The 22,666-nt window shown below is 35.4% G+C and overlaps 3 protein-coding genes across 4 annotated transcripts; 1 reads left to right on the top strand and 2 right to left on the bottom strand.

Annotated features, from left to right (window-relative positions):
* Positions 1-751: 751 nt before the first annotated feature.
* LOC117781070 (glutamate--cysteine ligase) lies at positions 752-17,996 on the bottom strand. 2 transcript variants are annotated; one of them, XM_034617791.1, is made up of 6 exons: positions 17,759-17,996; positions 16,726-17,241; positions 3,927-4,555; positions 2,772-3,859; positions 2,284-2,465; positions 752-2,219 (listed from the first exon to the last, which is right to left on the bottom strand). In XM_034617791.1, exons 3-6 carry the CDS (start codon positions 4,549-4,551, stop codon positions 2,036-2,038), a joined length of 2,079 nt encoding a protein of 692 aa, XP_034473682.1. In that variant the 5' UTR covers positions 4,552-4,555; positions 16,726-17,241; positions 17,759-17,996; the 3' UTR covers positions 752-2,035. The 2 variants fall into 2 exon arrangements, with proteins under 2 accessions (XP_034473682.1, XP_034473689.1); XM_034617798.1 differs by lacking the exons at positions 16,726-17,241; positions 17,759-17,996 and adding an exon at positions 7,197-7,335.
* Positions 17,997-18,476: 480 nt separating this feature from the next.
* LOC117781113 (nudC domain-containing protein 1) lies at positions 18,477-20,440 on the bottom strand. The gene is made up of 2 exons (XM_034617838.1): positions 19,077-20,440; positions 18,477-19,020 (listed from the first exon to the last, which is right to left on the bottom strand). The coding sequence occupies exons 1-2, from the start codon at positions 20,344-20,346 to the stop codon at positions 18,536-18,538; spliced, it is 1,755 nt and encodes a 584-aa protein (XP_034473729.1). The 5' UTR covers positions 20,347-20,440; the 3' UTR covers positions 18,477-18,535.
* A 668-nt stretch (positions 20,441-21,108) lies between these two features.
* LOC117781167 (transmembrane emp24 domain-containing protein 3) lies at positions 21,109-22,666 on the top strand. The gene is made up of 2 exons (XM_034617911.1): positions 21,109-21,289; positions 21,392-22,666. Exon 2 carries the CDS (start codon positions 21,527-21,529, stop codon positions 22,235-22,237), a length of 711 nt encoding a protein of 236 aa, XP_034473802.1. The 5' UTR covers positions 21,109-21,289; positions 21,392-21,526; the 3' UTR covers positions 22,238-22,666.

The following is a 22,666-nucleotide window of genomic DNA, read 5'->3' as shown; positions in this document are numbered from 1 at the left end:
ACATTTGTAGGTAATAATTTGCACTTGAAATCATTCAAATTCTGATTTGCGCTCACGGGCAAAGGCTGGCAAATCAACATGAAACTTATTAAAATATTACAAACCATTTTATTTTTATTTTTTTCAAAATTAAACTTAAATGCTCTGTGCTCATCCCGCCATGTGCAAGACAATTTTCAAGTGCATTACATTTCATTTAAATTGGCTAAAAATATTGTTTGAACGAATTAACCGGTTACATTTTAGTTTACTTTGTTTGTGTGTCTAATATTAACAAAAAGTCAAGTGACAGTTAATCGTTCATATGCATGTAAGTTTTGTGTGTACATATATATAACCATGTTGTATAAGTACAATTTGATTTTTTTAAATTTTATTTTATTTTATTTTTTGTTGTTGATGATTTTGAAAGTCAATTTGTTGTGTATATATATGTATATAGTATGTAGCACGTTCTGACCATGTCAATCTCATTGAATTCTCTATTTACGCTAAACTAGTTAAAAAGTTAGCAACATTTTGCATTGTTTCCCTAACTTGCTCTCATAATTTTCTTAATTTTTTCTTTTCTTTTTCATAACTACAGTATAAGTTGTTTTCTCTCATTCTAAAGGCATTTTATCAAAAGGTTCGATAGTTCAGAACATGCATGCGTGTGTATGTAAAAAAGTAAACAATTTTAAATATATGTATATAAATTGATGTTGCTTTTTCCAATTGTATAAGTATATGTATACTATATATTTATATGTTTTGATTATAGAACAATGACTTTAAATGTGGTTTTCCTTTCATCTTTCTTTTTTTCTTCATTCTTTTCTTACGGCACAGGGAATCAACATATAATATAATTTTCAACAGTAGTTTTTGATTTTTGTTGTCGTTTATTTGCTTGATTTGCGGCCACAAAAACCGCAGTAATAATGTTGCAATAATTAGAATAATAATAATAATAGTGTTTCGTGATTACATACATACACAATAAATTATAATAGCACAATTTCTTTTTTTTGTTTATAAAGAACATATAAAAATTTAATAACAGCAGGCATAGAGAATAAATTTGATTACTATGAATTATTCCATAATAATTGGGTTAAGTTTATTGCGTCATGTGGAACGATTGAGTTTGAGCTTGAGGGATTAAGGATTGGATTGGGGCACATGTGGCATCAAAAATAACAATGTCACTTGCATCTATCGTAATAGTAGCATATAATAATAATACAACAAATACAGTTTTATATATATATATAGATATAATAATAATAATAATAAAAAAAAAAAAATTATTTAAAAAAATAATTATAATAATAAGTAGCCAGTAGGTATATAATAATTAATTGAATTGTGTAATAGATTTTTGTTTGTTTTGTTTTGTTTTTTGTTTTGCAACTAGCGGAGCCCGCTTTCTCTTCATCTTCATCTACTGTTATCCCTACTTCTCCTCCTTTACCATTTGCTCTGCTCTGCTCTGCTCTGCTCTTCATCCATTCATCCATCCATCCATCCAGGCATTCAGCTTACTCAGCCAATTTCATCGCTCGCTCCACAAGGGAGGCATTTGCGATTTGCCACAGCCGCCCAAACATTTTTTTTTTGTCCATTCCACAATTAGGTGCATTTTGTAATTTTGCTTGCGCGCTAATTGTTAAATTTTGTTAGAATTATGCTATAAAAATAGTAATATTGATAAATGTTGCCGGGGCCCCATCCAAAATGTGCGCTAATTTTGTTTGCATTGCGCCATCATCCATCCATCCATCCATCCATACATCATGATCCCAGCGGCTGGACATGCTGAATCCAGCAATATTCCATTTCCATTTCAGCTACGACTTGAGCTTCATGTTGCCCATCATCTTGCCACACAATATACTCGTATATATGTTCACATATATACATATATATATAAATATATATAGATAGATATATGTATAAATGTTGATGTGTGAGATTGTTGTTTTTTGTTTGGGTTTTGTTTGTTTGTTGGTTTTTGTTTGATTTATGTTTTGTGTTGCAAAATTCAGCGCGATCATTTATCCTCACAGCAACCGGTCTTGGCCAGCTGCTTCTGTAAGGCGGGCGGAATGAAATCTTTCGTCTTGGAATGATTACCCTGACCCAGCAGCGCCGGCTCAATATGCTTGCCCTCCTGAATGCGCTGTATGGTTTTCAGCAGATCATAGTTAATGCGTTCGCTAACCACCGAATCTTTCCTGCAATTAAACACAAATATATTTAGCATTTACATTTATTTGATTTCAATAGCCTGACACTTACTTGTAGTCCGGATGTTTGAGCACCTGTTCGCGAATCCAGGTGGCGGTGGTGATCAGTTCACCGGCAGCACGCTTCTGTATGAAGCGTAGATACTGTTCAATGGTGCAGTGCGTGTCCGTGTCCACCTCCATGGACTGCAGATAGCTGCGTATAAGCGGCACCAGTCCGGGGAATACATCGGGCTGCAAGTGTAAATATATATATTTATGAATTTCTGTTTTCAAAATTTATAAATATGCTTATTTTAAGGGGGAGACAAAAAAAACTTCAACAAGATTTAAAAAGGCGCCACTGTAAATGCAAGCTAACAGCGTACTGTACTGTTACATTACAGAGGAAACATTGCTTAACAGCAGCATGTTAAGCTAACATCATATTTACATTGCAGACTAACAGCACTGTTATTTTACATTGTTGTGCGCTTAACAGCTGCTTAACATAACAGACTCATGTTCAGTGCGCGCAATTTAAATATTTTTGAATATTACCTTGCCATTAAAGATCTCATTAATGGTGAGCAACTGGAACAGCTCGTTCTCCTCATCATCCGTATCGGTGTGATCGCTATCGACGCCATTTTGAGCGTGAATGCCATTGGTGTTGTTGGTGTTGCCATTGAGTCCATTGCACTGTCCATTTAGTTTGGCGGTGCCATTGAGATGCGCTTGCTCGCCAGCTTTGCCATTTGTGGCACAACCCGCTGGGGCACCATTGAGTTGCACACATGCGGCGCGCTGTTCCGTCGACTTGGATGACTTGCGGAACCAGAATTTCTCCTTACGGCAAGCGTCACGCTTCTGGGCCGTCTGCATATTCTCATCGACCTTGCTGATGGGTGTTAGGAAATTGAGCTGATACGAGAGAATCACCCGAGTCAGCAGGACCACAAAGCAAACAATGGCGGCATTCTCAAAGTCACTGATCTGTGCCTCGCACGGACGGAACTCGACACGCCAGCCAATGGAGCTGTTTGGTGGTGGCGGCTTGAAGCGCATTGTTTGCCAATTGGTCGACTGAATGTTCTCAAAGTGATCCGTATCCTCATTATCATTCTGATGCACCTTCTCGCTAAACAGCGACACCGTGTCCCGAATAAAGAGATGGGCCACATGCTGGGCCAACAGATGATCGATGCCGCCATCGATGAGACGATTATAGACACTCTCATCGTAGGTCAACTTGACATCATTGTATTTGGCACCCTCCGGCGACAGATAGGAATCTATGGAATCGTAACGCGATTTGGCAATACGAAATTTGCTTTCCTTCAGCGGCGACAGACCGCGCTCCTCCGGCGTGCGACAATCGACCGAGGAGCTAATCACATTCCAGCGGCAATCCGATTCGGTTAGATAGCCACGATAAACCGGCGAGGCGGCTGTCAATGCCAACATGATGGGACAAAGCGGTGCCAGTTGATCGTATAGACGACGTGCCTCCGTTATGTTGCAAGCCTGGAACGTCAGTTGCAAGCAGCAACAGCCCATGCCAAAGCCCATGGCATCCAGTAGGACAACATCGGGTTCACCCGGCGGTGCTCCCTCCACGGGCAACTTTGTGTTCACATCCTTAAAAACTGTAATTATTTTAAGAGAGTTAGAATTTCTCTGAATGATGACGATGTTAACTGTTGCTATGCATACCCTTTAATTTGATGGAAACCTTCTCGCCGCGTCGCATGCGAATGTTGCGGGTCAGCGTCTTGAAACGTGGATGACCCGGAAAGATGGCCTCATCGGGAAAGTATAGGGAACGTGCCGAGCTCAATGGATCCTCGGGACGTGGCAGATGTAATGGATAGGTGAAATTTGGTGCACCAAGACGTGGAAAGTTGGTAATGGACATGACACACTCATCGCTGGCCAGCAGCTCGGTGACTTCTTCGCGTCTATAGCGCATATTGGCCTCCACCAAATTGAAATGGGCCATGAGGCCACCAAATGGTTTACCCGGTGTGCCCTCGATCATGTATGCACCATATTCGGGACGCCACAGTGATTTGACACCCTTGGGATCGGCCAGTTCCTTTTCATTGAGTTTGCTCAGCAAATCCTTGGCCTTGAGCGCCACACGTGCCACCTTCTGTTCATCATCGAATTTCACAATAATATATTCGACCTCATCGCCCCATTTAAGTATATCGCCTTGACGATCCTTCAGTCTGTGGTACAGATTTATAAACTGATTGATGCCATGCTCACGCACATGATCCGCTAGCTTCTTTGTCTCCTCCCAGGAGAGTGGATTGCCCTCGCTCAATAGGCCCATTTTTCTGTAGAGAGAGAGTAAGAGATGTCTGTGTGTGTTAAAAATCAGTTTGTCACATTGACATATCTTTGGAATTTTGATATAATAGACTTTTAAAAAAATTTTCAAATCAATTCTTTTTTGGAAATCGTTCAATGACTTTCAACTGATCAGCTACTGATCACAATTCTACAGATACCGCTTGTACAGTATTCTGTTATATATTTGTTTTTATTGTTCAAATAATAATAATAACACTTGAGATTCAAATCGCATGCATTTAAAATAGCACTCATACGGCTGTCAAATGGCTAATCGGCCAGATAATTATCATTATCAGATAGTCCGTTCATGTCTGTCTTTAAGTCCGGACCATGTCCGACAATCTGCCATTTATGGACACAGCAACTGCGATAGCAACTAATTCCATATAATATTAGACATTGTTTATAACAATTATTTGAATACTCTTGCTATTAGATTATTTATAAAACTTTTGTTTATGAGCCCATATATCTGTATTAATCTATCTGTCTTAGTTTAGCTGAATTGTCGAAATAAATCGAAATTGTCCAAATCAGTTGACCATATTAAATATATAAAGAAGTGTTGGAATAATGTTCTCTTGTAGTAATATATTCAAGCATATTTGAATATAGCAACATTCACTTCGATTTAGTTATATCTGCTCTTTATATATATCCCATATTTCGTGTAAAAGTGTATCTTATATTCGTCTTGCCTTTAATAAATTCTTTATTTCTGTTTCTCAATCACTTTAAAGAGTTTTGTTTTATTTCTTTGCCATTTTTATAGATACAAATATTTTAAAAGCATCTTTAATTGATTATAATCCGAAGATAAGCGAAACGAAGAACTTATTTATAATTTTGACTAGAGCTGGCACCGTGACGTGACACGAGAAAGCACAAATAACCAATTCTCGTGAAGTTTTCAGAATATAGACATAGATTATTTAAAAAAATATAAAGTGTATTTCCTGAATAAATTTAATTTAGCAATAAGATAATGGTTAGATACGACTCAGTTGATAATGCTAAACGGCCATGTATACATACTATATAAGGTATTTAGTTATATGCATATGTAATAAACGCACCATAAGAAGTGAGTAATCTATAACAAAAACAAATAAAAATTTTTATGATTAAACAAATAAATTGAAACCATAAAACTTTTGATAAGACAAATTACTGCTAATACTTAGTTACTTATTTTTAGAGAGAAATGTGCGTTATAGCCACAATTATAAACACGTATATATAGATTGTTTCTATACTACAATATGTATATCTGAAGCTCTCAAGCAACACTCGAAATTGAATCGGGGAAATCGGATGGGGGATCGAAGGGGGCGGGACAGCTGCCCCACTTGTCAGTGGTCACTTCAAATGGCCACAGGAAACAAAAACAAAAGCAATACAACAAAATACAGAGTCTGTAACTGAAATGGAAACCAAAAAACAAATACCAAATGTAGAAATCTATACCACAAATACATATGTACTTGTAGCTATGTGTGTGAGTCAGTCACATGATTACAGTTATTAGAATCAGTCAGTTGTAAGCTCAATCTCAATCTCAATCTAAGCCGCCAACTGCAACAACAATTACAACATCGGCCAACAACAAAGTTTCATTGATTGTGCAATTTTCAAGCCGACTTTCAGCTCACGAGTCATAAAAACTGCAGAGACAAACAAAAAAAAGTTCACAAATAGATCAAAGTCGAGTGTATTATTATTATTTTTATTTTTTTGTTGTTTTGCTTTTCATTATTGTGTAATTTAATTTTAATTTGTAGATATAATTGTAGGTTTAAGTAACGATATTGTGTTCATAACACATTTTCTAGCTTTGAGGCTTAATTTTAGAGAAGATATCAGACACAAATGATTTCAAAATGATCACTTAAGTTCATAATAAATGAATATGCAATATAATTAGTGCACATGATCTAGATCTATAGCAAATCTAATAAAAATTAAAGCAAAATTTTCTAAAAGAAAATAAACAACTTTAGGAATCTTGAAATAAATTGGTAAAAAATAAAAACTCTACATTCGGTAGACTTTGAAGATGCTACATACCAAATTTCTTAGCTCTCATTCTTACAATCTCAAAGATCTCTGAGTTGAGTTAAGAGCAACATAAGCAAACAATATTAAACATTCATAAAAGTTCACAATAAATGAACTCTTAAAGTGTAAGACACATTTAAAAAACTTGTATTTTTATTACGAAAAGCTTTTTGAGAAAACTTTAAAATATGTTTAATTTTTACTTGAACTTTTTACCTAAGTGACAAAAGTTAAAGCTAGTTGATGTAATTAAGCATCAGTCAATTGAATCTCAGCTACTGATGCAAAACTTGATTAATTTTCAACAGATTCAGCACAGTGCACACATGAAATAAGTCAAAGATCTTTATCATTTTATGAATAGGAACTATTCTATTACGAAATCACTTTGAGGGCTTGAGAACTTTAATTGCGTCATACTTGTAATTTATTTACATTTTAAGCAAGTGAAATTAATTTGAATATTATTCAAATTCGATTATTTAAATCACTTTTCGTTTAAGAAAGAAAAAACTAAACAAAAATTTTTTTTGATAAATGTCGAGTAATTAAATAGGCACACACCGTTTATAATATCACTAAGGATAATGTACTTGACTCGTAACTCTATTCAAAGTACGGAACAAATAAAATACAACTTTGTCGCTTCACGGCTAAACGACAACTAAATATACACACGGCCAGACTCCAGCTTAATATGCAGTGACTGATGGCGTCTGTCCGTCCGTTCGTCCGTCCGTCCGTCCGTCCGTCCGTTTCATCGGTATTGGTTACCCCCTCAAGCACCTTCCCCTGTGACCACCCTCCCCCTTAACGAGTCATCGACCGAACAAACGATCCATCGATTCAAACGATCGATCGGTTGACGACGCCAAACGACAATAACAAACAAAAGAAAAAAAATATAAAAAAAAACTTAGAAGAAAATCAAACAGAGGCTAAGGGAAGCACACTCATATCTATAAAGGAGCGGGAGTCATATCATATAATTGTGGGAGGGGGTGAGTCAGGCAAGGGGATGGGGAACTGAAGGCCACTTGAAAATCTATCGATTGCCATATGTATTATAATTATTTCGAGCATGTTATTTATTATGTATGTATAAACATATTTAATAATTCAAATAAAAACACATTTCTCGAGTGCTTTTTTTCCGCATTTTTTTTTTATTAGTGGTAATTTAAAAAAAAATTTTTTTTTTGTTTGTTTTTAGTTCTAGATTTAAACTTTTCGATATGATTTATCAACACAATAAAGATTATAATTAGTTGGTGTCGTAATTTGGTAGCCAACAACCGGCTTTATGTGCTATAAATACATAAGACGAGGGTTGATCGATTTAATGGTAGAAAATAGTTTCGGGAAATAATTTTGGCAGAGTGAGAAAATTTTGAAATTCCGATAGTATTCATTATCTAATTTTTTTTGATAGGCACTCTTTCAATAGAATGGATAAGCATCAAATTTTTTATTTTATAAAAATTAGCTTAATATATTAGAACAACGGTAAAAATATTTTATAAATAATGTCTCTTGAAAAGAATTTTCACGAATTCGTCATGGAATTCTTATAATTTCAAGTATTTGTATAACATTATTAAAACAAAGCCACATAATAGTTAAAATTCTACATAATTATACACACAAAATATTTTACTTTTGTATAAAAAACTTTGAAAACTTCCCTCATTTGAAATATAATAAAGTATGAAATACTTTTTGACGCATTGTAAATCAACTCAAGTTGCAATATTTAAAGCGGAAAGGAAATTAAAATATGTTTGCACTTGACGATTGATTCCTCCGTCCCTCCACAATCAGATCAAAACAAATTCCATTTCCATTGCAATTGGTACCGAGTGCTACCTGAATTTGTTACCTGGAATTGGCATGGTTATAAACTTTGTGCTACATTTCTGTATTGGCAGAAGGGGTATGTTATGGATGGAAACTCTAGAATTTCATTGTTCTATTAGCCAAAACTCGCGATTTTGTGGAAAGTAAATATGGTAAACGATATCGTAGCAGCTGTCAAGATTGCATTACAATTAGGTGTTGTACTAGTCATCGGTACAACTTCTACATAAGATCGAAGTAGCAACCATTGGAAATAACCAACTGCGATTGTACGAGTCGACCACAGTTTTGACTAAATATAACAAATTGCACTCAGCAATAGAATCACATGATAGGAAGAGAATCAATTACAAAGGAACAATTATGATGCACAATCGTTTAATTGTGTACAAGTGTTGCATAATGAAACTTAATACATATTTAGAATGAAATAGTACAGTTGTGCTTTATTGCAAATTGATATTTCAATACTTATTCATTTCCTAAAAAAAAAATTAAACATTTTAATTAACAAAAATGTACAAATTCAAATGTTAAAATTAAAATTAAAAGGTTCAAAGAAATTAACTAAAAAAAAAATATAAAATCACATTTTATGTATATATATTTAAAAAATATTTAAAGTTTAAGTGTTAATTTTCTTTGTTTGACAATTTGAATTTTTCGCAAGTTTTGTTTTGATATTTTTTTATATATAATGGAATAAAAAAAATAGTAAAATAGTAAAATAGAGATTTTTCTTTGTGAAACGAAAGGTAATAAAACATTTAAGAGGTGCTGACAAATCAGTCAAAGTATTTGTAATTCACACTTCTCAAAATACCACAAATTTATTTTTTCGACATTTGTTTGTTCAGGGAAATCCCGTTGTCGAGCGAATTTCTCGACGTTTTTGTTGCACAATTTTCAGCCAAGTTTTGAGGAAATTGCAATGTGGCTTAATAGCTGGCGGAAATTAAAAGATATCGAGTCCTTGGTATTCAGTTTTGACTCGTTTTGTTTACATGTTTATTGCCCGCTTCTCTTATCGCCAGTAAGTCAACATGTGTCAAGTTTTCCGAGTGGAATATGTAACCTACTTATAGATATTGTTGTTAGATCAAAAACAAAACAAAACAATGCAAGAGAAAGAAGGGGAAAATAGATAGCAAATGACTTTGTGGATGGCTCGTGATAAACGATTATCTAAGAGTGTCTCTATATAGAAAGGGTTCCCATAATACTAGAAGTTTTACAAAACTACGTTCTCATCAAATTAAATTTCTTTAAAATTCATCAAGTTCGTTATAGCATTTAAATTCATATAAATCTTTTTGTTTATTAGTAAATATAAAAATATATACATAGAAATCATATATATATATATCATTAGCCAAGTGAATCATAATATGATATTTAAAGAAAAAAAGTACACAAGATTTCACAAGATTGATTCAAACAATACATACAATTTAAATTTTAAAAGATTATTTGTGAATAACATTTGAAAAATTGTCTTAGATTTTTGCGAGCTCTAGATTTTCGTATCGGTTTTGAATTTATTATTAGGGGTTTGAAAACTATATCAGACATATTGTGACGAAAAACGTATAGAAATAAATGTCAAATTTGAAAATATCTCTTTAATAAAATTCAAGAACACATTGAAAAACCGGAATTATTTGTAGTGCTTATTTAAAGTTATAAAGAAAAAAAACCGTAATTAAAATACATTTTACATAAACTTGTCTTTCCTTTACAAGTTTTGTGTACAACAGTCACGTTCGACATCAGGGAAATGCCTATATGCCTTTAATTCTCAGTGTTATTTGCAGCTACTGACCCACGCAATTCGATTTGCCGGCAAATCGCTTTGACAAATAAAAGAGCATAAAAATCTTCACATTCTGCGAAGTCATTTAAGACAATTGTCAACTGTATGTGTGAGAGTGTAAACTACAAAAATATATTAAACCAAGTGTGTGTGTGTGTGTGTGTGCGTAAATTAATTCACATTGTGCCTAGAATTTTACTTTGTAGTTATTTTTATTTTTATGTTTAAAGAATGATTAGAATTGAGAAAAATTAAAAGAAAAGATGATATCTGCACTTATTTCTTATTATTCTTTGTGCGTAGCTCTCAATAAACATATGTAGATAATATGTGTATTTGTTTTTATTTATTTATGTTATTTATTTATATATGATTCAGAGTACATTAGCTCTCATAAGATTCTCTGATTCATATTACATTTTCGTGTCATTAAAGAATACTTATTTTAGGCTTTAATATTGGAAAAAATCCCCTCTTTTAAATTAAATAAATGTTAAATCTTTGTGAAAGCGATATATATTTATAGATATATGCATGCAATTTTGGATAGCTCTAAAATGAGGGTATTTCCTTAAATTTGAGTGTTCAGAGCCATATATATATATTTAAAAAAATATATATTGTAGCAGAATAATGAGAATGAGAGAAGCTCATTGAAAATCTGCATGGCTTCTTACAGGGTATGTCATTGTTGAGCTTACTCGACAAATGCACTCTTAATTTTTTGTTGTAAATTTTAATAAAGGCAACTGATAACAGCCGAGTTCGAGAATGTGCATGTGTGTAAGTGGGGGGTGTGTGTACACTGTACATTTGATTGATTTGAAACCTCATCATGATGTTGATAATAGTATTGATGATGTTGATGACAATTACAAGCAGGTTGTTGGCTATTTCAATGGCAAACATTAAGCATGCACATGTGGCGTATACGTAATATGCTAAAAAATGTACTCAACATGAAAATCGCAAATCAAATGCGGAAAGAAGCAATATAAAATACATGCACAACAACAGCAAAAACAATAGCAATTTTTTCATGGCCATTTAACGTAGGCAAATGAAATAGAAAACATACAAAAAAGTCTATTGATAGATACACAGATACACAAATACAGACACAACAAATACATAAAGATGCATAGATACACACACAGATACTCGTTTGTACATATAGTGGTAGGTTTATCTGCAATGGAATGTAAACAAATGGCGAAACAGTTTACAGTTTCGAATAGGCAATAGGAAATTGCAGTCGTTGCACTTGAAATAATTGCATGCCATACTAGATTACGACAAGATTACGTATACGACTCATAAAACAAGCAACAATAAGTAAAATAAAAAATAATCAAAATGAAGAACACGACGAAACAAACACAACAGTCATGTGACGACGTTTTAATACCCATTTAAAGTATTTCTATACCAATTACAAACCAATTATGAACACATTCGTTAAATATAAATAAGATGTTTCAGCTATACGTAGCTTTATCTATATAATGCAGTTAACCGATTCTATATATTCTAATATATATACAAACAACAGTTCAAGTACAGCAGCTATACCAAATTTCTTGAACATAGCTCAACTAGAAGCTGAGTTCAGTTAGATAGTTGAAGTTAGGAATAGCCCCAAAAAACCTCAATTACAAACAACAGTTCAAGTACAGCAGCTATACCAAATTTCATCAACTTAACTCAACTAGAAGCTGAGTTCAGTTAGATAGTTGAAGTTAGGGGTAGCCCCCAAAAAAAAAAAAAACTCAATTAGCTATAAAAATTAGCAATTTATGTATATTTTCTATACAACACCCTTCTTCACAGCGTCACATCTTAAGCGACAGAATTATAATACCGTTTGTGAGGGTATCACATGAAATAAAGTGTCTGCCGGCACAAAATTGCGACGTAATAGAAATGTAGGACAGTCTAGAAAAAAGAGAGGGCACACATATGTAGCTAACTATATATGCACAATATACTATATACACATATATTACCCATGTACATAGGTCTCATAGATAGACAGACGAAACGACCGACTGTTTAACCGTTGGACATATGTATTTACATATATGCACGTTTGAATATTTGAGTACTCGTATGGTCTTTTAGTTTGGCAGCTGTCAATTTGAGCAACAATTCTGTGAATTTATTTGCAATTTGTGGATACGCGTAAGCAAATAAATAATTTGTCGAAATAATGAAGAAACATTTTACACAAATATATGTATTCATATAATTATTTGACAAATCAAAAGAAATTCCAAAAGCGATCATAACTCCAAAAATATTTGAGTTATCATGCCAAAATTTGGTATGTGAGTTGAATATATATTTCAGGTTTTAGGTTTAGCAAGATCTTGTATCCCTCTCTCGTAGTAAAACATTGAATCTAATCGAAATTTAAAGCGGTTCTTATAATAACTCACTCTTTCTCTATTTTATTTCTCAGAAAGAAAACACGTGAATGCATTAAAAAACAGTCATTTGAGGTATGAGATACTAATCCAATTGTATTTATTTATTCATTATTCATCTACCACATACAATTATATATGTATATATTGTACATAAAAAAATATATGTACATACATATTTATATTTATTGAACTATTTTTAAATGGGTTTCGCTTCCTGCTGATGTTTATAGAGCGTACAAAAGAAATTCTCATTAAATAAATGACACCACACGTGCTTGACGACCATGTCTTTTAATATATTTGCTTATTAATAAACTACAAAATGTATCGAACTTGATATCGAAGGGAATTGCTAAAAGCACTTGTGCAAATGCAAATGACGATGAAATTTTAATTTGTTCAATTCGCATATTTATTTTTGTGAAAATTTGTTTAAGCAAGTTTTAATTAGCAAAAGGGTTTCATGCAGCTGTTTATATACTCTTTAGACATAATATTATTATAATGAGGTATAAGTGAGAAGGGCGAATGCACTTAAGAAATATATTTTTTATAGATTTCACATCATAAACAGATTTATTGGAATTTCTCGATAAATAATTATTATTAATTAAATAATTAAATTAAATATTATTAATTCTAATTAATAATGCAAGTTAAAGTTTTTATTTTTGATTTATATTTACAAAATGTAAATTTTTTTTCGCAATCTGAAAATGTTCGAAATAAACAGATTGCAGGGTATCTTCTAGTCGAGCACATATGCATAGCTGTTACTGGCATTTGCTTTTGCAATTGCGTAAATTGTGAAATGAAACAACAGCCCTTTAAATGACGCACTTAAAAAATATATAGTACGTAATTGCAGAACAATTGGATCATTATGTTATTAGTAAAAAAGATCATACTCATAATGATGTGAATGACGCACTAGTCCGATACTAGATACTTTGACTAATATCGTTTAAATTTGTATTTGCATTCGCTTAATCGCCCCCACTAAAAGTATTGTATTGCCAAGTTACACAACTGGAACTGAATTAAATAGTTGGGGAATATTGAAGGGAATTGATATCTGCCATAGTCATCACACATACATACAAGTAACGCAGCACGTGCGAAATGTAAACGATTAAATACACTAAAATAAATATATCATGTTAAGGTATTCTTGAAAATAATGATTTATTGTTGTTAATTAAAAGAATCTTTATCGAATTTAAAGAACATAAAAAAGCAATGTTAGAGAAATCCCCATATTATAATTTAGAATTCTGTAGATCTACAGATATGTATATATAAAACATATATATCTATAAAAGAGTGAAGCAAAACTGTCGGAGCATTCGATTTGGAGACATTCCTTTAGCTTTTCTATAATTGTGCTATGCGTTCATTCAAAATAATAATAATAAAATGTACAACAACAAGTTCCAAGACAAAATTGCTCAAGCAACAAAAATTCATGATGCAAGAGGCAAGTGTAAAATAACAACAACAACAACAACAACAACAAAAAGAAAAATTGCAAACTTATCGCATCGTTTGGTTGTTCATTTCCCGGCGATGACATTTAATTAACAAGGGCACACAACTGTAAAGATGAAGAGAGGTAGAGGAAAGAAAAGGAAATGGTTGGAGGTAGGGTGAAAGGGTTCCCCCTCAAGGAAATAGTCTGCTGATGCTGTGTGATTTAGTGTTATACCTTAATTGCTTTGAAGCTTCAATTACGAACAATAAACCCAAGATAAGCGACAAAAGTTATTTATAAGATGATGATGAAGATGATGATGATTTTCATCTTATCTAAGGGCATAAAGATAAACAAACAAAAAAATGTGCCAGAGTTGCAAAAATATACACAAATATACGCTCAGATATACACAATACCGTAAGTAAGATAATTTGAAAAGGTTTACAAATAAACAGTTCTAGGGTTATTCTGGAAATGTGATATATTATCCAGCTTATCTTATAGTCCAATTGTATAATGAGTTTATATCTATTATATTTTCTAGAGATACTTTCTGACAAAAGCGCAGATAGATTCTATTCATAGAAGGGGGATTTTACTTTTTGGGAACATCCGGAGTATACTATAGTCGAATTGTACAATGAGAAATAATTCTATTTTCGAATATTCACAGTATATAAAATTTATTTTATTAAAAAAAAAGAATTTCTTAAATAATTCATGGTATCTTGCATTAAAAAAAATTTAAGGAGTCGAAATAAATTTGTTAAACAATTATTTTGAATACATTTCTTAGAGTAAGAATAATGTATAGTTATGTAGATTGTACTCATAGTAATGTTCATTCTTAGGATAAAGAAAGATAGAGATCCGAATAATTGAAATCATATAATATATCTTTCAGTTACAGGGTATCTCAAGCTCCAGCAAATTGAAATGTTTGGTCTATTTCGCAGTCGTTTTGGGCCATTGAGGCTGATATTAACGAGTTATTAAATGCCAAGGCTGAGAAGTTAAGTACGCACAATGTGTACACACATGTGTAAAGATAATTATCTATTAATGTTGGTTTGTCCATGTGTGAGCTTTACTGTTACTGTGCGATAACACACACACCATGGCACACGGCACATTTTTCGATAACAATTGATCGAGTTTATGCGCAATTGTCATCTCGAGGCCAAAGCCCCATTGTAGCGTGTCGTGCTGTTTTCGTGTCGTGTCGTGTCGTGTCGTGTCGTGTCGTGTCGTATCGTATCGTATCGCATCGTATTCGTCTCGTGCCCTAATCGTGAGTCATGTTGCGTTAGTTATATGTTTGTGCTGATTCATGATGATCTTGCATTGCCACCATGATATGCAAATTCTCAAAAAAATATATATTTGTTGCTGTTGCTGTTGTTGTTGTGCTGTTATCTATAGTTGTGGTGAAATTGCAGCTGAAATGTGAAGTAAATGCAAACGAGATACCAATACAAGTACAACACCTGATCAGCTGCGCTCTCAATCACTCCTCTCTCTTTCTCTCTCTCTTGCTCTCTTTTATTTGGCTCTCACTGCACGCGGGTGCCTTGAACTTCACTTCAATAATCCCCCCACCCCCCTCTTCGACTCACTAGCAACACAAGTTTTGCTTCGATTTTTGTTTTGTTTTTGCTGTTTTTTGTCACACGTGACTTATGCATGAGTAATATGTATTTGTGTACAGTGACGTCACAAATACATTCCCACTACCATTATCAATTCTATTATTTTTTGTCTTTAATTAATTAATGATCAGATTGAAATTGAAGCATGTCTGAATGACTTTACACAAAATACATTAAAAAAAAAACATTAATGAATAAAAACTTGCAGGTGTGTGTTTGTGTGTTTTAAAAAAAATCAAATTAGAAGTTTCCAGACCAATAATCAAGGCCATGCTTTTCCATTCCAATTGGACAATAATATGTGAAACGGCTGCACGCACTCTCTTCCTCCTCTCTCTCTCTCTCACACTCACACACATACACACACGCACGCACGCACACAAATTGGCATGCACATAAATTTGTATGGAAAGCGAATGTCAAGGTTAAGCACGGCCTGGAACTGCTACTGGAAGTGGAAGTGGACAGCAGCAAGAACAACTAAAGCAGCTTGAAAAATCTAATTGTCATGTAATTAACAAACGAAACCAAAATCAATAGAAACAGCAGGGAAAAAGGAAAGGCAAAATAAAATAGCTTATAGAAATTGGTCGCTAGTTTGGTAATTACGCACTTATTTTATTTGACGTATGTAAGTACGTATATTTGCCCTAATCAAGCAATAACAAAAACTGTCGATTCACTGTTTGTAATGTATCTCACAGTTTTAAGTATCTTGTAGCTACAAGTAGCTTACAGTTGGTCAAAAAAGCCCATATCTAATAGTTAATCTCTTTTCTTGTTACTCGTTTTAAAATTAACTAAAGAATTAAGAAAAACTTTCAATTTATTTCTTGCAAAATAATTTAGAAATCTACAAGTAGTTGCTTACCGGCAAAATGCAGTTTGAGAATAATGCTTCCAATAAGATGTTTTCTAATTGGCGTTGGATGCTGCTGATGCTGCAGTTGACTGCTCAGCTGTTGCTCTCGATGTCAATATTGAAAAATATAAGTAAAGCTGGCGTCGGCGTCGGTCTGCGTTGGGCACTGTTTGTTGTTGGTGCTGCTACCCTCGCTCTCACTGTGCACGCTCTCGCTGTCTCTCTTTCGCTGCTGGCTTTGCTTTGCTTACATGCACATATACATACACGCTGTGGGTGCGTGTGTCTGTGTGACCGCGTGCTGCTGTTTTTCACACACGTTTTGAATCTGATTCAGAATTTGTTTTGTTTTTTCTTTTGTTATTGTTGGTTGTGTAACAAACTGACCAGCGACAATTTGACAAAGTTTTTCTTTGATTTTTCGCAAAATGTGACCGTTGTTGTTGTTGTAATTTGCACCTCTGCTTGTGTTCCTCAGATTTATTCTATTTGATTGTTTTGCCACGATTTCACAATTCGCATTTGCTTAATAAACAAAAGAAATTTATATACATTTACATTTAGTATCAGCTTCTATATGTAAGGTGTATGTATGTTTCCAATGTGTGTCTGTTTGTATGCGTGTGTTGATTTATATGTATGTATGTAAAAATACATATGTATGTATGTATGAAATGAGCCGCCCGCGTGTTTTTTTTTTTTAGTTGCTTTACACTGCGCTCACTATGTAACTTCCGTTACAGCTGCGACGGCAACGTCGACGGCGACTGAACATCAGCTGCTGAGCTGTGCGATTTCTAATATCTATTAATAATAGATTGCAGCACCAAAAAAAAAACAGAAATTTTTAAAAATTAAAAGAACAGGGCTTTTTTAAATGTTTTTATATCTTATGTGCAATGTATATATGTGCGTTTGTCTGTATGTTGTGACCAAGTTGTTCTAATTAGAAGAGACACTCATGTTTTTATATACACATGTATGTGTGTGTAAATTGCATTGGTGGGTGGAATGAGTGCGAGCTGATGATCCAAATGCTTACTTCTTATAAGAATTTTAATTGCTTATTCGACGACCAAGCAACAATTTCACAATTTCAGAAAATGCACACAATTAATTATTTACTAGAAGTTTCACTTGCTCTGAATTTAGCAGCCGCGTAAGATAACTTTAAATTTCTGCTTTGTTGGTTATTGGTTGTTAATTTAGAGATATAATTTTGTTGGTTTGCACCGTAATAATGACTACGATTGTTAACACAAAATTCCAAAAAAAAACTATAAAAACAGTGGCCTGCGCGCGGCTTTTATGTAAAAAAAAATAGAGAGAGAGAGAGAGAGCAGGTTGTATCGCGTTCTACTCACCAAAAGAAAAACGGTATGGCAGCCTTGGTTGCAAAAAAAAACGCATGGGCAGCCTTGGTTGCCGAAAATATGTCCATTTCCATTTTTAGATCAGATTGCAAAAATCAGTTGTTTTTATTTTTTTGGTAGCTTGTAAATATTGTTTAGAATTCTTCTTCAAATTTAATCGAATTCTGGATTTTTGATTTAGAATTAAATAAAGTTATTTTCTTATTGCTAAAAAAAGCAAATGCTAAAATAAATAAATTTATCGATATATATATATATATTGAATATAAATATATTGCATTAGAAGAGCTTTGCTGCCAAACTTTCAATGTGCCAGTTGGTGCAGCATTAGCAGCTGTTGGTGTTGCAAAACGCGCGCGAATTCAAATACAATTTCAAAAGAAAATATATGGTAAAATATATATACATATATATTTCTGTGGTAAATTAACAGGAGTTATACAAAGTTAAACTTGTAAATAAAACACAGCATGTTCGGTGAGAATAGTAATCACATTTGGTGCGGTAATTAGGCCAAGTACCTCGCCCACGTCATCGTCGAGAGTCACCAAATTCTGTTTGCCAATAACCACCTGAGGACCATTGCGATTCCGCAAGCCACCAGCTGAATCATTGCGTGGCTTGTAGATGAACACATGGCGATAACTCTCACAGATGACAGCGTAATCCAAGTCTGGACAGCAATCGACAAACTTGCGCTGTTGCTTCGACGCTTGGACATAGCCGAAGGCATGCAGATTCCCCTCATGCCGCACACTCCACTCCTCCGGGCGAGCGGGCTGAAACTGTTGCAGCCAGACGGCGCCATCGCTGCCCTGTCGGGTGGCAAATGCCGCCGGAAATCCCGGACGCAATGTGGACACAAACAGAGGCGGAGCTGCGCCCAGAAATATGGTGTGTGTGATGGCATTTGTGGGTAAATTGAAGCGAACTATGGGAAACAGAGTTATTAATTGATTTATTCATTTCTTCGCATCATTCCCTTACCCATTTTAATGTCCTCGCTGGCGGAGTCCAGCGGGAAATCGCACTCCTCTATGGGATCCTCTAGATTCGGTATTGGCAGACGTTCTGGCTCCGAATCCGCTTCATCTGCGGCATCTAAGAGACGTGGCCAGTGCTCATGTTGCTGCTTGGACAGCGTCAACTGCAGCTGCTCTCTTTCCACTGTCCAGTTGGTCAGCTCGTTGTCCACTGAAGCAAAGAGTGTGGCATTCAGCAGCATTTGGGATTGACACTCCACTTGCAGTTGATTCTGTGTGCAATTGATGTGGACATCGTTGCAGGTAACATGATTTGCTAGAGGAAAGCGCAGAGTCACATCCTCCTCCGTCTGTGTCCAGGTGTAAGCTGCCTGCTCCGTCTCCTCTGCCTGCTCCTGGCCATTCTGCAGCTGTGCTCTTGGCTGTGCCACTTCCTCCGCCTTGGCCGCCTCCCGTTGCGCCTCTGTTTGTAGTTCCCCATTGGAGCAGAGTATTAAGGATTGCGCACGTGGCTCAAAGGCGCAATAGTAAATGGAACCCTTTGTCTCCAGCTTGACACAAACGTCGTAACGCCAAGTGGCATCATCTAGCACCCAACGTGACCAGGTGATCTCCATGATGTGCACATCCGTCTGCAGCTCAGTGGCAGCTGTGCGTCTTGCCACATGTCCAGCAGCCAAAGAGATTTGCTTGCGCTCCTGGACAATGTCCAGACGGGCATCGTAGAGCACAAAGCCACGCGGGAAATCAACGCAGCTGCTGCTGGCAGTGATTGGATCAATCTGATTGATCGGAGTGCGTGTGATCAGTTGCCAGGTTGTGGCACGTCCACGATCTCCAGTGTCCAGCAGCGTGTAGCTCAGCATGCCATCACAAAGCACGCAATACTTCTCCGAGATGAAGCGCAACGTATAGTTGTAATCACCCGGAATGTGTGCGAAGCCATCGCCGTGATCCGACAGCTGCATTTCGTAGACAATGCGTTGATCTCGCGCTTGTCCACGTTGCTCATCGTAGGAGCACAGCACCAGCTGATGGGCGGTATTCACATAATAACAATTGTGCCGCGCCCACGGATCCGAAAAGAGCAAATTGTGGCGGGCAAACAACTCCGTGTGCAGCAATGAATATTGATTCCTGGCATGCGGCTCCAATTTGAATGGATCCCGTTGCAAGCTCTGTCGCAGCACAGCGACTGCGTCGAACGACAGCTTATAGCCATCGAAATTCGCACACAGCAGATTCCGATCCACAGCTAAATCCACCACCGGCATTTTCACTCACTTTATTAAAACGTCTGCAATTAAAATAAGATAAACAAAAATATTGCTAGAACTTGCAATTTAAAGCACAGTGTTGTGCAGTCTCCAAATGTGTGCTGTCTGTCAATGTTAACAGGCTGCTAGTTTGCTCTGAAACAACATCACGGTTGTTAGCTTAGCTATTTTATAGCTAGTTGTGGCTTTTGATTGCTAGAAAAATTTAAAAATTGCTATAAGCCAAAAATGGGGTTAATTTAAATATATTTCAGCTATGTTTTGCTATCAATAGGGGTATTCCTGAAACAGATTAAGATTTGGCTTAAGCACACTGATTTGAGTTTGAGAATTAAGAAGGTGTGAAAACTGTTTTTCTTAGACTTTTTAATAATAGTTTGTTTGTAGAAAAGTATATTTAGAACAATACTACTTGCTTATAATGCTTAAGCTGCAATTCACACGCTGTCAACTCCTTTTTCTAAGGTGCACAGAAAATCAAATTTAGTTGCTTTCCAGCCAGAAATAGCTATTTTTCCTCTAAAAATTAACAGTACTGCTTACCCATTATAGCTGCTATTTGTTGCAAGGTTAACAGCAACATATTTTTGGAGACCCATTAGCAACCATTAAACACATATAAATATGTATTAACTGCAAGTAATTTCACACTAGCAACATCTAGTTCAAGTTTTATTTATAAATACATCTTGATCTGGCTAGTGTCATCGGGGCACAACAGCTGTTAACTGCCAACACTGGCGTAAGTAAACACATACGTGTTCTTTGCAACTCTGAACGCACAGTGCTGGTGAACGCGCACGAAAAAAGTGTTGACACGTTGACAGAACATTTTGGCTAGTGTTTTGCGAGAATTACATATTTTTTTTTATTGTTATTTTTAGCCAACAATCGAGCCCAAAAGTCAAGTGATAAAACGCAGGATTTGTGAATTGAACAGGTGAGTGAATGGTTCAACTGCCGCGTTGAATTAACTTAATTTGTATTGGCTGTCTAAATAATTAACAATTTGTGTGTATGTGTGTGTGTATTTCTTTTACAGTTGAAATTGTGGGCAAAAAGGAAAAGGAAAAAAAGCCGATATTGACAGGACGCGACAACGGAACGGAATTTTTCTGGTTTGTCGGGAATTTAAAAAAAAAAGACGAATTTAGATAATAACTAGCCAAATACCAAAATGCTGAAGCACCAAAGCAACAACAACAACAACAAGAGAACCGCCCGCAACAGCAACAACAACAAAATGACAACTTCAATGTTGTTATTGTCATTATTAATGTCGCTGGCAGCGCTGCTGCAGCGCAGCGACGCCGTTGAGTTTACGTTCGATTTGGCGGACAATGCCGAAGATTGTTTCTACGAGGAGATCAAACGTAATACGAGCGCCTATTTTGAATTTCAAGTATCTGCCGGCGGTGATCTGGATGTGGATGTGGAGTTGAAGGATCCACAGAATCAGGTCATCTATACGTCGAAGCGTGCCACGTACGATAGCCATCAGTTTACGGCGGAAACAACTGGCGTATATACGGCATGCTTTAGCAACAAATTCTCCGCGTTCTCGCACAAAATCGTCTACGTGGACTTTCAGGTGGGCGAGGAGCCCGCGTTGCCCGGCGTAGATGAGCACGCCACGGTTTTAACTCAAATGGAGACTTCGTCGCAGGCGATACACAAGGCACTCAACGATATACTCGATGCCCAGACACATCATCGTTTGCGGGAGGCGCAGGGATTCAAGCGTGCCGAGCTCATCAATCATCGTGTCATGTTGTGGGCATCCCTGGAAACCGCCTCGGTTGCACTAATCGGTATTGTACAGATTCTAGTGTTGCGCAACTTCTTCACGGATCGCAAGCCGAGCCAACAGCGCTATGAACGCCTCTAGGAATGCCGATGACCGATTACAGATGACAGACAGCAGGAGGACGCTCAACAGTCCAGTTAACAGTCCATCTCTAGTTTCATCTACATTACACTTTTTATTTTCATACATATATACAGTTGCTCAAGTTATTGTTTTGACAAACACATTTTTTTATTTGTTTTCATATTTTATAAATAGAAATATTTAAGATCCACTTTTTTTTTTAAATAAACAAATATGTAAACTTGCTTTGCCAAAACAATTACTTGACACACTGTATACTGTTATTATTATTATGGTTTCTCAATACTGAACTGTTATCTCTCGCTACCTCCTCAAAATGTATTCCATTCAAATTGTAATGATTTGTAATTTGTTTAATAATATTATACCCATACCCCACCCCCTCCCGCTGCGTGCATCCCTCAACAAAAAAAATACAAAAAAAAA

Source organism: Drosophila innubila, chromosome X (genome assembly GCF_004354385.1).
Source record: "Drosophila innubila isolate TH190305 chromosome X, UK_Dinn_1.0, whole genome shotgun sequence".
Lineage (NCBI taxonomy): Eukaryota > Metazoa > Arthropoda > Insecta > Diptera > Drosophilidae > Drosophila > Drosophila innubila.
The sequence above is the reverse complement of the archived record's forward strand: the minus strand, read 5'-3'. Positions and strand labels throughout refer to the sequence as shown.

What these genes read in the sequence shown, in the direction of transcription:
- LOC117781167 (XM_034617911.1), top strand. Translation starts at nt 21,527, where the DNA reads ATGCTGAAGCACCAAAGCAACAACAACAACAACAAGAGAACCGCCCGC.
- LOC117781070 (XM_034617791.1), bottom strand. Translation starts at nt 4,551, where the DNA reads ATGGGCCTATTGAGCGAGGGCAATCCACTCTCCTGGGAGGAGACAAAG. An exon ending in GGTTTCCATCAAATTAAAGG is followed by an intron (nt 3,860 to 3,926) that starts GTATGCATAGCA and finishes AAATAATTACAG; the next exon opens with TTTTTAAGGATGTGAACACA. An exon ending in CTCAAACATCCGGACTACAA is followed by an intron (nt 2,220 to 2,283) that starts GTAAGTGTCAGG and finishes GTTTAATTGCAG; the next exon opens with GAAAGATTCGGTGGTTAGCG.
- LOC117781113 (XM_034617838.1), bottom strand. Translation starts at nt 20,346, where the DNA reads ATGCCGGTGGTGGATTTAGCTGTGGATCGGAATCTGCTGTGTGCGAAT. An exon ending in CAGCGAGGACATTAAAATGG is followed by an intron (nt 19,021 to 19,076) that starts GTAAGGGAATGA and finishes TGTTTCCCATAG; the next exon opens with TTCGCTTCAATTTACCCACA.